The sequence below is a fragment of the Gymnoscopelus microlampas genome, assembly GCF_963454915.1.
Source record: "Gymnoscopelus microlampas genome assembly, chromosome: 7".
In the NCBI taxonomy this organism is placed as follows: domain Eukaryota; kingdom Metazoa; phylum Chordata; class Actinopteri; order Myctophiformes; family Myctophidae; genus Gymnoscopelus; species Gymnoscopelus microlampas.
In genome coordinates, this window is record NC_139944.1 from 41,473,144 (window position 1) to 41,487,314 (window position 14,171).

Sequence of the window (14,171 nt, forward strand, 5' to 3'; positions counted from 1 at the left end):
AACTAAGTACATTTACTCAAGTTCTGTACAATTTTGAGGTATTTTTTACTTGAGTACTCAATTTTCAATACTTTTACATCAACTCCACTACATGTCAGAGATCCAAATATTGTACTATTACTATACTACAATTATTTGAACATTTTAGTTACTAGTTACTTTTACTTTATTACAAAACATACATTAACCACTTCAGCACTTTATATACCACCCATTCTTGAGAATTGGGACAAATCATGTCCTACGAAAACACATTAACACACTATTTTCTTTTTTAAGTTGGGTTGATCTAAACTTGCACTCTGCCAAAAAACACCCTTCTCTCAAACAAAGATTCACAACTTCAAACATTTTTTTAAAATTATTTTTTAAAAGCATAAAAAAAAACATGTGTATTGATAGCATAGGTGTAAAGAATATACAATCAATATCATCTTTGTTTAAATATGTGTTTTTTTTTCTTAACACTGTCCAGTCACCAGTGTGAAAAGTAAAAATAAAATCTTTCACCCTGCTGCGTCATCAACGAGTCATCAACGCAGTCACAGCTCCAGCTCTACTGCTGCTCAGCGAGAACCACGTGACCCTCTGACAGGACCACTCTCTAAGCCAGACAGTAGAAATGGCGACGTCCGTGTGCCGAGTCGGCAGCACTCTGGGTCGAACCCTCAACAAATCCCGCCACGTAAGTTAAGAAAATAACAACGCGAGCCTTTTGTTAGTTGATTGTGTTCGGTGTCTGGTTCAGGAAAACACTCTATAAAAGGTCTAGCGAAGTAGACGGAACCGCTTGCTAAAGTCTTTAGCTGCTAGCCTAGCCGTCTAGCATCACATCAGTGCTTTGCAAGCCGGGTTGTTAGCATCAGCTTGTTAGCCGGTAGCCAACACAAGGTCAACTGTGAAGGAAGGTGTTTTGCTCTTGTCTCAGTCACTTCGGACATGTCGAATACCCTTTTTGTGTGCGATATGCAGACCGGCAGGTCATTGCTTTAATCGCGTTCATGTCATTATTTTGTTTGTTAACGCCAACCTTTGTCACTTGTCCTCATCTGATCTGCCCTCCCACTCTCACACCTTAGCTAACGCTATCTAGCCAACTCCATCTAGGTGACTTCTTGTGCCTAACAGATGTCGATAGTAACAGAAACTGTTACTGTTCAAGTTTGTCAATTTAACTCTGAGAGTGTACAAATGGAACCAAATGGATCCGTTAGTGTCCATTTGTACACTCAGAGTTACAGACCCATAAGGGTCCATTTGGTGCCTAATCTATCATTTAGCTGGGGACCCCCTGGAACTCCCTCAAGGACCCCTGGGGGTCCTCGGACCCCACTTTGAGAACCAATGGTCTACATCACTCTTTAATCATAACGTGACTTTCTCATTTACATCACTCGTTAATCATAACGTGACTTTCTCATTTAAAACACAACCTTATGAAATGATTGTGTGAAATGTCATTTCAAGGTGTGACTACTTTTCTGGCAAATGGGAGGATTTGTTAAACTATGGGAGTTCTGAAATGATCTGTGGTTCTCAAACATTTTCATGTTAAGTTAATACACATTGAGCCACGGACCCCTATTCGAAAACATAACTGAAGAAGATTTTTGTTCACTTATGTTGTTTGTACATAATTCTGCAAATGTCTGTTCTGTATGTGGGGAGAGAGAACCATATGATCTGAATATAGTCATTCTTTTTTTTTCCTATATTTTTTTATCCCGCGATTTTTGTAACCCATTTTTTTCACCCGGTGCCAATTTCCTAAGTGATCCTGGGCGCTACACCAGCCCTACACCAGCGCTACACCAGTCCCCCACAGCCAGGGAGGCCAGGGCCGAGCTCATGCTTCCTTCAGTGCATGAGAGCCAACTGACCTTCTTGTCACCTGACAGGGGGGAGTTTCCCTGGTTGGACGTAGCGCGTGGAAGGAACACGTTATTCCAACCAGTTCCCTTCCCCTCCATCAGGCGCCCCGGCTGTCATGGGGGAGGCGGTATAGCGACCAGGATTACTACATGTTTTTGTGAGGGTATTAACTACCCTAGGAGACACGGGGAGAACATGCAAACTCCACACAGAGTAGGCCCTTTTGCCAACCCCACCCTGGGTATGGGCGCTGATGACGCGGAGGAGAAGACACGCCCCCAGCGCCCACAGCGTCCCTGGCGGGAATCGAACCCAGGACCTTCTAGCTGTGAGGCGACAGCGCTACCGACTGCGCCACCGTGCCCCTTGAATATAGTCATTCTTACAGTATATTGATTATCTCATTGGATTACCTTCTAGTTGGAGAAGTCATTGTGGAAGTAACCACTTTCAACCTGGCGTCCCTATATTGTGCATATCATAGGCTCACAATGCGTCCCATCACATTGTGACTGAGCTTGTAACTTTGCTATTTTCACTATTTCTGAAATAGGCCTTAAATGTTTAAACTGTCCCTAATTTAGCTGGGGACCCCCTAGAACACCCCAAGGACCCCTTTGGATCCCCTGACCTCACTTTGAGAACCACTGTATTCATTAGAGACGTGCGGAAGACAGTCTGTTGAGTTATGTTGTATGTAGTTATGATGTCTGTTAAACATAGTTATGATGTCTGTTAAACACAGAGTTATGATGTCTGTTAAACGTAGAAGTAGCTGGGGATGTATTTACTATTTAACAAATTACATTAATTAAAGCTGCTCAGAGGCCTATGTTTTCATTTTCCCTGTAGCTGCTTTGATAATGGTGGCCTGTGGTCATCCACTCTTCCTATGGACATAACACCAGGCAAGGTATCTCGTTTTGAAGTTGCTGGTGTAGATTAGAGATTAAAAAACCCTTATTATTAACCCAAAGGCCCTAACACATAGAAAGCGTCAAATGACGCTCGCATCAGTGACGATCATGTGTCGTGCGAGGCCACTTGTTCACCATAATTGCACAGCATATAATTAACAATTTGAGCCTCACTCCACTGACCCAAATGGACCGAGGAAGGTATCAGAACACACACACAGCTGTTCTATTTTGTTCACCTGGTGTACTGTGTACCATCTTTCTCTGTTCCCCCTGCACTCCGACTGGCAAATTGGTGGCATATAGAACAGTATACTTTAGTACTTCCTTCTCTTCATCATTAATAGTTTTGCCATTTACATCACTGATGTCACCAACTGAAGTGTAAAAGAAACGGGGACTACGGTAATTTCACTGACAAACCCACTTATCTATTTAAAAAAAAGATTTTTTTTTTGGCTTTTATGCCTTTATTGATAGGACAGTAGGCTGACAGGAAATGGGGAGTGACATGCGGTAAAGGCCGTCGGGATCGGGTGTTGAACCCGCGACACGCTGTCAGTCTGTATTACCAGCCTAGGTGCCCAGACGGTTTCACCAACCGTCCGGTTTTCAAAAGAAAATGTAAATTAGAACACTCAAGTGAAAACACGAACATGTTGCAATACAAATTTGAACTCACTAGAGACCCTGGCCGCTATGCGGTAAGGTTGGGCGAGATGCCAAAATATTCCTATCAGCCACAGTCGGCCCCAAAATCGGTGATTGCCGATATATTGGCGTGAGAAAATGGAATTGATGTGAGAACAGCTCCCCAGTCCTTTGAGCTCGATGTATACTTTGCCGTACAGCGGGTCAAAAATTGCAGATCTCCAAGCTCACAATGTGTCGCTTCCGCAACGTGTTGTGACTGAGCTTGTAGATCTGCTATTTCCGGCGCACAACCCCATCATACGACGAAGTATACATTGGGCTGTAACGCAGTGCCAGACAGTGTCGGGTTACTATAGTAACGTGACTGCGAGCTGTCAATGAACAGAGATGAGACTGTCTTTCTGCCGCCATGCACGGCTATGGATTACATTGCTGTTAATTCAGTGGCATTGTGTATTAACCTTTAGCCTCTGTATTTCTGACTTTAGCCCATCCTCCTGTCTTTGAGGCGTGGACAAGGATCAGTTAGCTATGCCCAGAGCCTGGTAGGAGCTCCAGAAACCCGCCTCACTGCCCTGGACAATGGCTTGAGGATCGCCTCAGAGGAGACCGGACATGGCACCTGCACGGTAAGAACTACAGTTATACCAACCATTTAAAACGTGCTGTAGACCTCAATAGGCCTGTCACAATTACTTTATAATCAGCTGATCCCAATTTTTGTTAGATGAATTACTTTGCATAGTCGTTTTCATGTTGAAAAATATTCAAGCATTTTACAAGAAAATAGCAGAACTACAAGCTCACAACATGCTACATTGTGACATGTTGTGAGCTTGTAGATCTATTTAAATTATGACGTTATTAAATATGTAAGTAATTTCTTTATTTGTCATTTCTGCCCAGTGCAACGTTTGTTTATAAAGCCTAAAAGGCAAACAGAAATGTGATTTTTATTTATATGTTCCAATGTTAAATGCCAAAAACACAATTAATCCGTGACTCACAACTATTTGTGTGGTAATTAATCGTCAAGTACAATTCCATGATCGTGACAGCCCTACCTCAGGTAGGGCTGTGGAGAGCATTCAAAATGCTTTGCCATAATGTCTGTTGGTGTGGGTCAGTTTCATGTGATGGATCATGGATGTACAGTTAACTCATTCAGTGCCCAGCTTATTTATGGAATTTTGGCTCTGAGTGCCACAGCCAAAATTCATTGTAAAAAAAAGTGCTTGGTGCCGAGATACAGCCTTTTTCAGTAAGAAGTTAAACAAAGAGTGAATGGAGCAGCGAATCTTCAAATCATCATATCTTTGGTTCTGAACATTATTTTTCCCCCAAAAAAAAGAAATGTATATAGATTTTTTTTTCTTTCTTTTTTTTTTACGTCTTAGACGTCCAGTGGCACTCAGGGCTTATATCAACGGACGTCTTAGACGTCCAGTGGCACTGAATGAGTTAATATTGAATGAATGTGTTGACTCATAACGCCTTTGACTCTGTTTCAGGTTGGTCTGTGGATCAGTGCTGGCAGTCGCTATGAGAGTGAGAGGAACAATGGAGCCGGTTTCTTTCTGGAGCACATGGCTTTTAAGGTAGATGTCTTACAAACAGTTGTCCTAGATATATCACTCAGAAATATGACTTTTGTTCCTTGGTGATGCGTCCTGTGTCTTAAAATCTGTAGGGACGCATTAAACTTCAAATCCAGTCATGGGATGCAGAATATGTTTACATTTTTTAACACAAAAGTTAAACACTACTTTATTTTTAAGCAAAAACAAAACGCAAACAAATGCAAATGACCATGCATGGGTCCCAGGACCCACTATATTGAAAACCTGACATCATCACTGGTACATTTAAAAAATAAATTAAAGGCGCTTTACACTGCATTGTCTTTCTATATCCATGTCATTCCTTCCGTTTTGCAATTTCTGTATAAATTCCTTGCCTTTTCTAGGGTACCAAGAACTACCCCCAGTCCGCTCTGGAGAAGGAGGTGGAGTCCATGGGTGCTCACTTGAGTGCCTACACCTCCCGGGAGCACACTGCATACTACATGAAGACCCTGGCCAAAGACCTGCCCAAAGGTGAGAGTATTACCCATCTAGTGTAGAACAACATGAAGATTTAACCCATTAAGACCTGGAACTGTGTCATTTTTAGATTTGAGCTAAAAGCATTATTTTACACTTTGGGCTATGAGCTTGTAGATCTGCTATTTTTGAAAGATCGTGAAAATGTGTGCAAATCTTTGAATATATATATATATATATTTCTAAAGCAAACATTTTTAACTCAAATCTTTGCTTCTGGGGGTCCCTGGAACAAAATATTTTGATGGGGGTCCGCAGCAAAATACACATAATTTTGGGGGTCCTTGACATGAAAAAGATTGAGCACCACTGATATAGAAACATACGTTTTTAAGAATACTGTTGAGATTTAGGAGACATGTAGAATCGGCTTCAGGTCTCAATGGGTTAACCTTCTGTTTGTGCTTCACAAATAAAGTTTGATTTGAGTACGTCGGTACTATGACGTCGTTGATGGGCATAAAAGGGACACAGACGGACGGATGCATAAAGATATAGTGGGTATACCGACCCGACCTCCCACTTGACACATCACGTCCAGGGGACCTCGATGCACACGGCATGTTTGAAGTCAATCTGTCCCGTGGACAGATATGCAGAGATTCTGTGTATTTATATGTCCTCCCCTTTTTGTTTGTTCTTAGCCGTGGAGCTGCTGTCTGAGGTGGTGCAGAGCAGTTCGCTGAGCGAGGCAGACATTGAGCAGCAGAGGGGTGTGGTCTTGCGGGAGCTAGAGGAGGTTGAAGGCAACCTGCAGGAGGTGTGCCTGGACCTGCTACATGCCACAGCCTTCCAGGGCACCCCTCTGGGACACAGTGTCCTAGGACCCTCCAACAACGCAAGGTAGTGTATGTGTGTGTGTGTGTGTGTCAGGGGTCGCGCTAGGATTTTAATCTGCCGGTCCCAATGTCCGGAAGGATTAAAATTTACCGGACATCTGACAAAAATAACGGTCATAATTAATGTTATGCAATAATGACAAGCAGGTGCGTAAATACAGCCTAACACTTTGGATTGAGCTATTTGAACATGAACCATCATACTATACACATTTTATATAGCAGGGTCATCTTACACAAATACATTAATTACCTACATTACCATTTGCGCATGCTGCGTGCGTAATGGTTTCTCAATAATCAATTGTGTTTAAAATGCATTTTCTAATCAAAGGGCAATGCAAAAAAATGGGCATTTCAGATAAAGTCCTTCATAACGTGGCTCAGCTGACCTGTTAAGGCAATAAATTATAGATTATTCTCACTCACAGGTGGTTATACTGTTAGACTGTGGATGCCGTCCGTGCGTCTAGTTGAGACAGCCGTGGGAAAGTTGATGAGTTGTGCGAACCTTGTCGTCTCCTCATAGAGCTAATCAGTTCAAATTGGTAACGTTTTAACGTGTCCACCTCATAGAGTTAAAAATAGGTCCACGATTATGATTAACGTCGTGTTTCACCTCGATGCCATAGTTGCAGTAGCCTATAGCTGTTGTGGAGAGTATTTACGCATCTGTGTTGGATATTTCATCTTCAATGAAACTGTTGTTAAACTGTAGGGCAACTTGCCAACTTTACTCACGAGTCACAAGTGCCCTTGTAGTAGCCTAGTATCTGTGACATATTCTAACTCGTAATGATACAACTTGTGTGTGACTGACTGTTAAATACACAACTTTATAAATGTAACTTGTAACCGGACTGCGATCTCTGTCTGACTGCCAAGACCGCAGTCTAGCTACGCAGCACCAGCAACAACTACGCTGCAGCAACAACAACTCTCTTCTTCCTGTTGTACCTTCACAATAAAGTGTCTCCCATTTAACGCTCAATGCAGCACATTTTACACTGGTTATTATTAACAGGAAATAGGTGTAACTTAACAGCGTGTGACATTCTTTCTACCGCTCTCTCTCCCAAAGACACACGCAGGCTAAGAGCGAGCGAGAGAGAGAGAGAGAGCTTGCAAAGTAGAGGATATGAAATGTGCCTTATTTGCAGTGATAATTAATGAACTGCCGTGTCATTGTCCGGAGAGATTTATTTTTTCCGGTCTTTGTCATAAAAAAAACGGTCAAAACCGGCAATTATCGGACTAACGCGACCTCTGGTGTGTGTGTGTGTGTGTATACAGTAGACCGTTGGATGGATAGATATATAGATGGTAAATCGATGGATAGATACAGTATAATAGATACACAGATGATCGATCACACCCAGATTAGGGATGCAAATTATCGATCAATTCATTAATTGATAACCTTATCGACTGATTAACCGGTTAACTGATAAGCGGCTTTTTTTAATTTATCTGAGAATCTTAATTTCAGATTTTTTTAAAAAATCCTAAAAAAAGGTGCCTAGGAGCCGAGATACAGCCTTTTTCAGTAAGTTAAACAAGAAGTGAATGGAGCAGAAAATCTTCAAATCATCATATCTTGGGTTCTGAACATTTCAAAATGTTTACATTTTTTCAATGAATTGTTAATTGTTTGATTTAATCGGATAATTTCTTAACGGTAGTTAATCGAAAATCGATTAATTGTTAACATCCCTAACCCAGATACTCCCACTCACTCGGTGTGATAGATCAACACTCGCACTCAAAAGTGCTTTCAGCAAGACAAAAGACTTGACTTTACATTAAAGGACCATTCCGGCAGTCTGGCATCTTTAGCCCATTGACTCTATGACTCACGGTATACTTGGCATGACTGCCGTCTATTTTCCAAAGCATACTGTACTTTGTTTTATTTTTCGAGGACGTCTTTGGATTCAGTTCAGTTCACTAGGGTATGAAATAAAGTGTTTTAAAGTGTGGATCGGTTGAAAAGTCTAGCCAAAAATGGGAGAAAAGATTGATGTACCAGCAATATTTAAACGTCCATGACGTATTAACGGCACAATGACGTTCACAAAATGTAAGCAAAAGCAGAATCCAAAAAAATCCATTAAGGTGAAAATGGTTGTGTATGTAAAGATTCTGCTGGCTGTAACACCAACATGGCATCAACACATCTTGTCGTATATAATAGGTCATTAATCACTTGATATTTGATTATTTTAATTATTGGCAGTATGTTGCCATTTCTCCCCTGTATATTCTCACTTGCACTAAAACATGTTGAGGTCTCTATCGCCAGCATGAGTAAAAAGATATATTTGTTTTGATTTCTACCTAGGAGTCTGAGCCGTCAGGATCTAGTGGAGTACATCAACAGCCACTACAAGGCTCCCCGCATGGTGCTGGCTGCTGCTGGAGGTAGGACCTGTTCCTGCTGGCCGTCCAACCCTAGTGTCTGTCTTTTAGGAATGGGTGTCAAGGTTCTTTTAAGGACCTAGTTCCAAATTACTTGAAACCGAACAATCAGTAATGTCTGAGATGATCAATACTGCTCTTAAGACTAGCGAATCCTGTAATGTGTCATCATTCTCATGAGAAGGGAGTCATGTTATTTAACTCAAATCACAAACATAGCAACTGCCTAATAATAACGTTTTTTTATTTCAGTTGAATTTCCTGCTGACTGCCGTAAACGTGATGCATGGTGTGCACACGCCAACTTTGTGTCCAGTCCAGTTGTACTTACTGCTAAGTTGAGCTAAATAGCCAAGCTAAAAATAAGTTCTCTTGCCTGATATTTCCTTGCTCCTCTATCCTCACTTGAACCGGAAGTTTAAGTCGGTCTGCCATTATGATGGTCATGCCAGGTCTTATTCCTGCTCCAACAAGGAGCAAGGAGCAAGGAGTTTGAGTTGGATCTGATTATCCTCCTAGGAGGACTTGGTTAAAGTACGACCCCTTACAAATGGCGTAATATGCACAAAAACTCCGCAATACATTTTAAATGGCTGACTTCCTTTTGAGATTTGGTCATGGCTCCATGAGCCATTTCTTAAAAGTCTGGACATGATACATGTGTGTACTGATTTTTTTACTTTTACAGTACAGAGGTGAAACCATAATGTGGGGCTTCAACTAAAAGAATCAGTAGGGGGCGGTGTTGAGCCATTCTGCATTCCCATTTTTTAGATCAATGAAATATGTAATTTTTCAAAGTTGCACAACTTTTTTTTAGCACATTCAGGCCCTCACAAGTGTGATTTGATATGTGCAAACATGTATAATTTCTTGCATTTAAGTAGGTCTTCGCACTGGTCCAGTGCTCTGGTCCTAATAATAAATGAGTCCTTGCATTTCAATGGGGCTTCGTACTGGTCCAGTGCTCGGCCCATTATAAACTTTACGATCCACATCCCTAGTAGCCTCGCGTGGCCAGACAATATCACACGACACACTGCGTGGATATTAGTCTGGTCCCTATCAACGATAGATTATTTTCCAAGGGGCGGTTACAAAAAGATCCAAACGGACTCTATTGGTTAGACTTAAACCAATCAGAGCAGTGCTTCCTTGTACGAACCAATCAGAGCAGTGCTTCCTTGTTGATAAGCCCGCCCACATTTGAATACTGGGCCCTGGTTGGTCCCGCACAACCTCTGCGGGAGAGAAATACATTCTCTATGGAGGGGGGCCAGACCTAATCTGCCGAGGGTTAAAGTGCATGCAATTTTGCAAAGGCAGATTCGTCTGGAACCAGGCTACATCCCTAGTGTCTTGTATCTGGCAGCCTGTGGATGTCTGTTTTTCAATTAACTTTAATGAGCATGTGTTCGTCTGTGCAGGTGTGAACCATGATGAGCTGGTCAGCTTGGCCAAGACTCACTTCAGTAGTGTCTCTTTCGAGTATCAGGATGATGCCGTCCCTGTGCTGTCCCCCTGCCGTTTTACAGGCAGTGAGGTGAGATGTGTGTGAGAGAGAATATGAGGTGATGAGCGTAATGCAGAATGTTCGAGGGGGATATTTTTGTCACCATCACAGAACTCAGATTGTTAATGTATTGTGATTCTCAGGTCCGTATGCGTGATGACGGTATGCCCCTGGCGCACATTGCCATCGCTGTGGAGGGAGCTAGTGCGTCCAGCCCGGACATTGTGCCGCTCATGGTGGCCAACTCCATCATCGGCAGTTATGACATCACCTACGGTGGCGGAAAGGTTAGGAGAATTGAATAATAACCAGATACACCCCTTCTTTCAGTTAATGCTGATCAGGAAAGCGCAACGAAGGGAAAAAAGGAGATTACTTACTATTGTATATGTAATTAGTATAGTTTCCCGTTCAAGCTTTGCCCACTCAAGGCTGAGTGTTTTCTTGAGTGACGTTGTAGATCTCTGTTTATGATAACTGATGAAAACCTAAACCACTCATGGACAGAACATTAGGTGGGCGTTTGAGGCATCCACAATTAAATGTATTGATAGTAAACGTTCTGTAAACCCCACCCAGCTAGTACTCTCCACACGATAGCAAACAAGTAGTACTAACTGTTAATCTTTGACATTGGATCTGCGGTAAACATTTATTGTGTAACAGATATTCAATACTCGTTAATGATGTGGTTAAAAGTGCATGTGTCGTGTTTTCAGCATCTGAGCAGTCGTTTAGCCCGCATGGCAGTGGACTACAACCTGTGTCACAGTTTCCAGGCCTTCCATTCATCCTACGGTGACACCGGCCTTCTGGGCATCTATTTTGTGAGCGACGGAATGCACATTGAAGACATGATGCACTGGTCGCAGAATGCCTGGTAAGAAACACACACACAACTACACTGATATGCTATTTAAGACATTGTTTTGCGTCTTATGTTATAGATGATAATAAGGTTTCTGATGTGTGACCACTTTATCTGCCACTGTACATGAAGGATGAATTTGTGCACGACCGTGACGGAGAGTGATGTTGCCAGAGGCAAGAATGCTCTGAAGGCCAGCTTGGTGGGACAGCTGAATGGTACGATCAGTCTTAAACTCACACATTTGAAATATTTCCACATAAACAGAAATACAAGAATGCCTTACACAAAGGACATAAACACTGACAGTGCAGTCAGACAATAGGAAAACAGCCAGTTACAAAGTGCCTAGACGGCAGAACATTGTGACATATGACAGATATAGTTGACATACTTGTCAGACACAGCAGACATAAATCATGGATAAAGGAAACAACGCCGCCTCCAATTTGAGCGGCCTCCTATAATGGCTGATACTGAGCAGTACCTTGCTAACTGCTTGGCCCTCCTTTTGGACAAGGGGTGTTAGCTGTAATGTTGGCGAACACAGTCATTATTACACTGGCTAAACATGCTCGGCTCACAGTAGGATGCTTATACAGCATGATGGAGGACCTGGAGAGATATCTTTTGATATCAAATCCACTATTATGTCATGCCTACTTATGTAGAGGGGCCTGTATACAGTACATGGCAACCATTTAAGAAAACACACACAGGCTTCTGCAAGTCACAAGTCTAAACACAGTCTTATCGCTTTTTTAGGAACAACACCGATCTGTGACGACATTGGAAGACATGTCTTGAATTACGGTCGCCGTATTCCACTGGCAGAGTGGGACGCACGGATTGAGGTGACTTAAAAGAACACTCATTCTAAAATAGTTATGTTTTGTGACTGCTAGGTAAACCATCTTTGTGGGTTCAAATAACTTGTGATGAACATTGACCATAATGTTTTACTTAATCTTATTTTACCGTCATTTTAGCGTCTAAATGAATCACATATACTGTAGATAATTGACATATTAAACAGTTGTGAAAATAACCATCGCGCACCTTTTTTCTGTGCCACATTTCTCTCTTCAGGCTGTGACACCCAAGTTGGTCCGTGACGTCTGCTCTAAATATGTGTATGATAAATGTCCGGCTGTGGCCGCTGTCGGTGAGTTCTGTTAGGAGTGGATCAATGAACACACACACACACACACACACACACACACACACACACACACACACACACACACACAGACACAGACACAGACAGACAGACAGAGTATTTTGTTCTCTGTAACAAAACTCAATATATAAGGAGTAAAAATGGGTACTTTCTCCTGATTGGCTGAGATTTTGACACCTACCGAAAAATGTATTTTCTGTTTAATCACACTGCACGCAATAGCAGTGAGCAGTCTAACCGTGACCCCTTTTCCTCTCTCCCTCAGGCCCTTGCGAGCAGCTCCCCGACTACAACCGGGTGCGCAGTGCCATGTATTGGCTGAGGTTTTAACTTCTCTCTCACGTTGTTGCTCCATAAGTGTCCAATGTTTGCTCCAGCCCCCCATCCCCCTGCTCGCTTGTTCTCACGTCACTGCAAGGGAGAAGATCTGAGAATCTATAGAAATATAGATTGTGTCCCCTTTAGTTGTTGTAGAGGTATTGCCACGTTCATTTGCACATAACAGGATTTCATCCTCTGCATTTACCCTTCCTAACTATTAGGAACGGTGGATTATTTTATTTTAACGGCACCCACAGGTTAAGTGTCTTGCCCGGGGACGCATTGGCTCAACACCACAGAGAGCCATCCATTTTCCTTTGCCTCCTCCCCTCCCTGTCTTGCCCTGGCACAGTAATCAACCGTGGGACGGAGAGCTGTGTAGAGTTTCACTGTAATTAGCAAAGATTGATCATCAAAGATTTACCACTTGATTGTATTACAGTGGTTATTGTCAACACCTGGTTCTGGATTTGAGCGGCATGGGGGGTAATGGCACTTGAACTTGTAACGGTCCATCTGCAGTTTGTCAGGACACGGTACAATCAGTACAGGATACAACCATTCATTGTGGAGCAGAAATATATTTATAAATTGCTGTAACATTTTGTTTCTGTCCTCTATTGTACATACTGTAACAGAAGCTCATTCCGATAAAAATAAAATACTATAAACATTTGAGGTTTTCTGTTCATTATGATACTGCCAGCCACGTGTCTGTGAAGCTGTTCATTTATAATTGATATACTGTTTTCCCCTGCATTTGTTCAGTACAATGTCCACCTACCGTGTGTGTGTGTGTGTGTGTGTGTGTGTATATATATATATATATATATATATATATATATATATATATATATATATATATATATATGTAGAGGAAATAAAACAAAAGTGCAAAGAACATGGTTCAACCACAAAAGAGATGAGATTTGAAAGAAGCCATGAATACTATTGCAGAATAATTCCCGCCTACGGGCAATTCCTACTTTATGGGCAGTTGTGCAACCGCTTCATGCAAGTCCAGCATTTGTTACATAGGTTGGTGACGTTGCAGCTGACTCATACATGACCAGTCACATTCTGATATAAAACCGTCATAGTTTTAGATAGGGAGGCTACTGTATAAAAACATTTACCTGGAATTGTTACTGAACTGTACAGTGTTGGTAGAAAGCAATTACCTCATTGACCATATTCCACATCAAGATGAAAATAAGGATGATGCCTTATAATTTTGTTAGTGATAGTAATCAGTATAGTAAGTATCTGGTGTCCTTGCTGACAAATAACATTGTATTGAAATTCAGAGATTATTGAGACCACACAGGACCAGGACCACAAGGATGAGAACTTGTATTCTCGTTTTCAAACCGTTAACCACATTGTCCGTCTTCATCCGACCATGCAGTCATAATGCGAGGCTTGTTAGGTTATGGCCTTCATCCTGTACCTAATAGGCAGACTTGTCAACTTGTCCGTTAATTACA

The 14,171-nt window shown here is 41.9% G+C and overlaps 1 protein-coding gene across 1 annotated transcript; it reads left to right on the plus strand.

Annotated features, from left to right (window-relative positions):
* Positions 1–567: 567 nt before the first annotated feature.
* LOC311049492 (cytochrome b-c1 complex subunit 1, mitochondrial-like) lies at positions 568–13,360 on the plus strand. Its single transcript, XM_084063093.1, has 13 exons — positions 568–685; positions 3,932–4,072; positions 4,955–5,041; positions 5,410–5,539; positions 6,190–6,388; positions 8,726–8,805; positions 10,230–10,345; positions 10,459–10,602; positions 11,035–11,195; positions 11,316–11,401; positions 11,949–12,037; positions 12,273–12,348; positions 12,629–13,360. Exons 1-13 carry the CDS (start codon positions 623–625, stop codon positions 12,691–12,693), a joined length of 1,437 nt encoding a protein of 478 aa, XP_083919219.1. The 5' UTR covers positions 568–622; the 3' UTR covers positions 12,694–13,360.
* Positions 13,361–14,171: the final 811 nt, after the last annotated feature.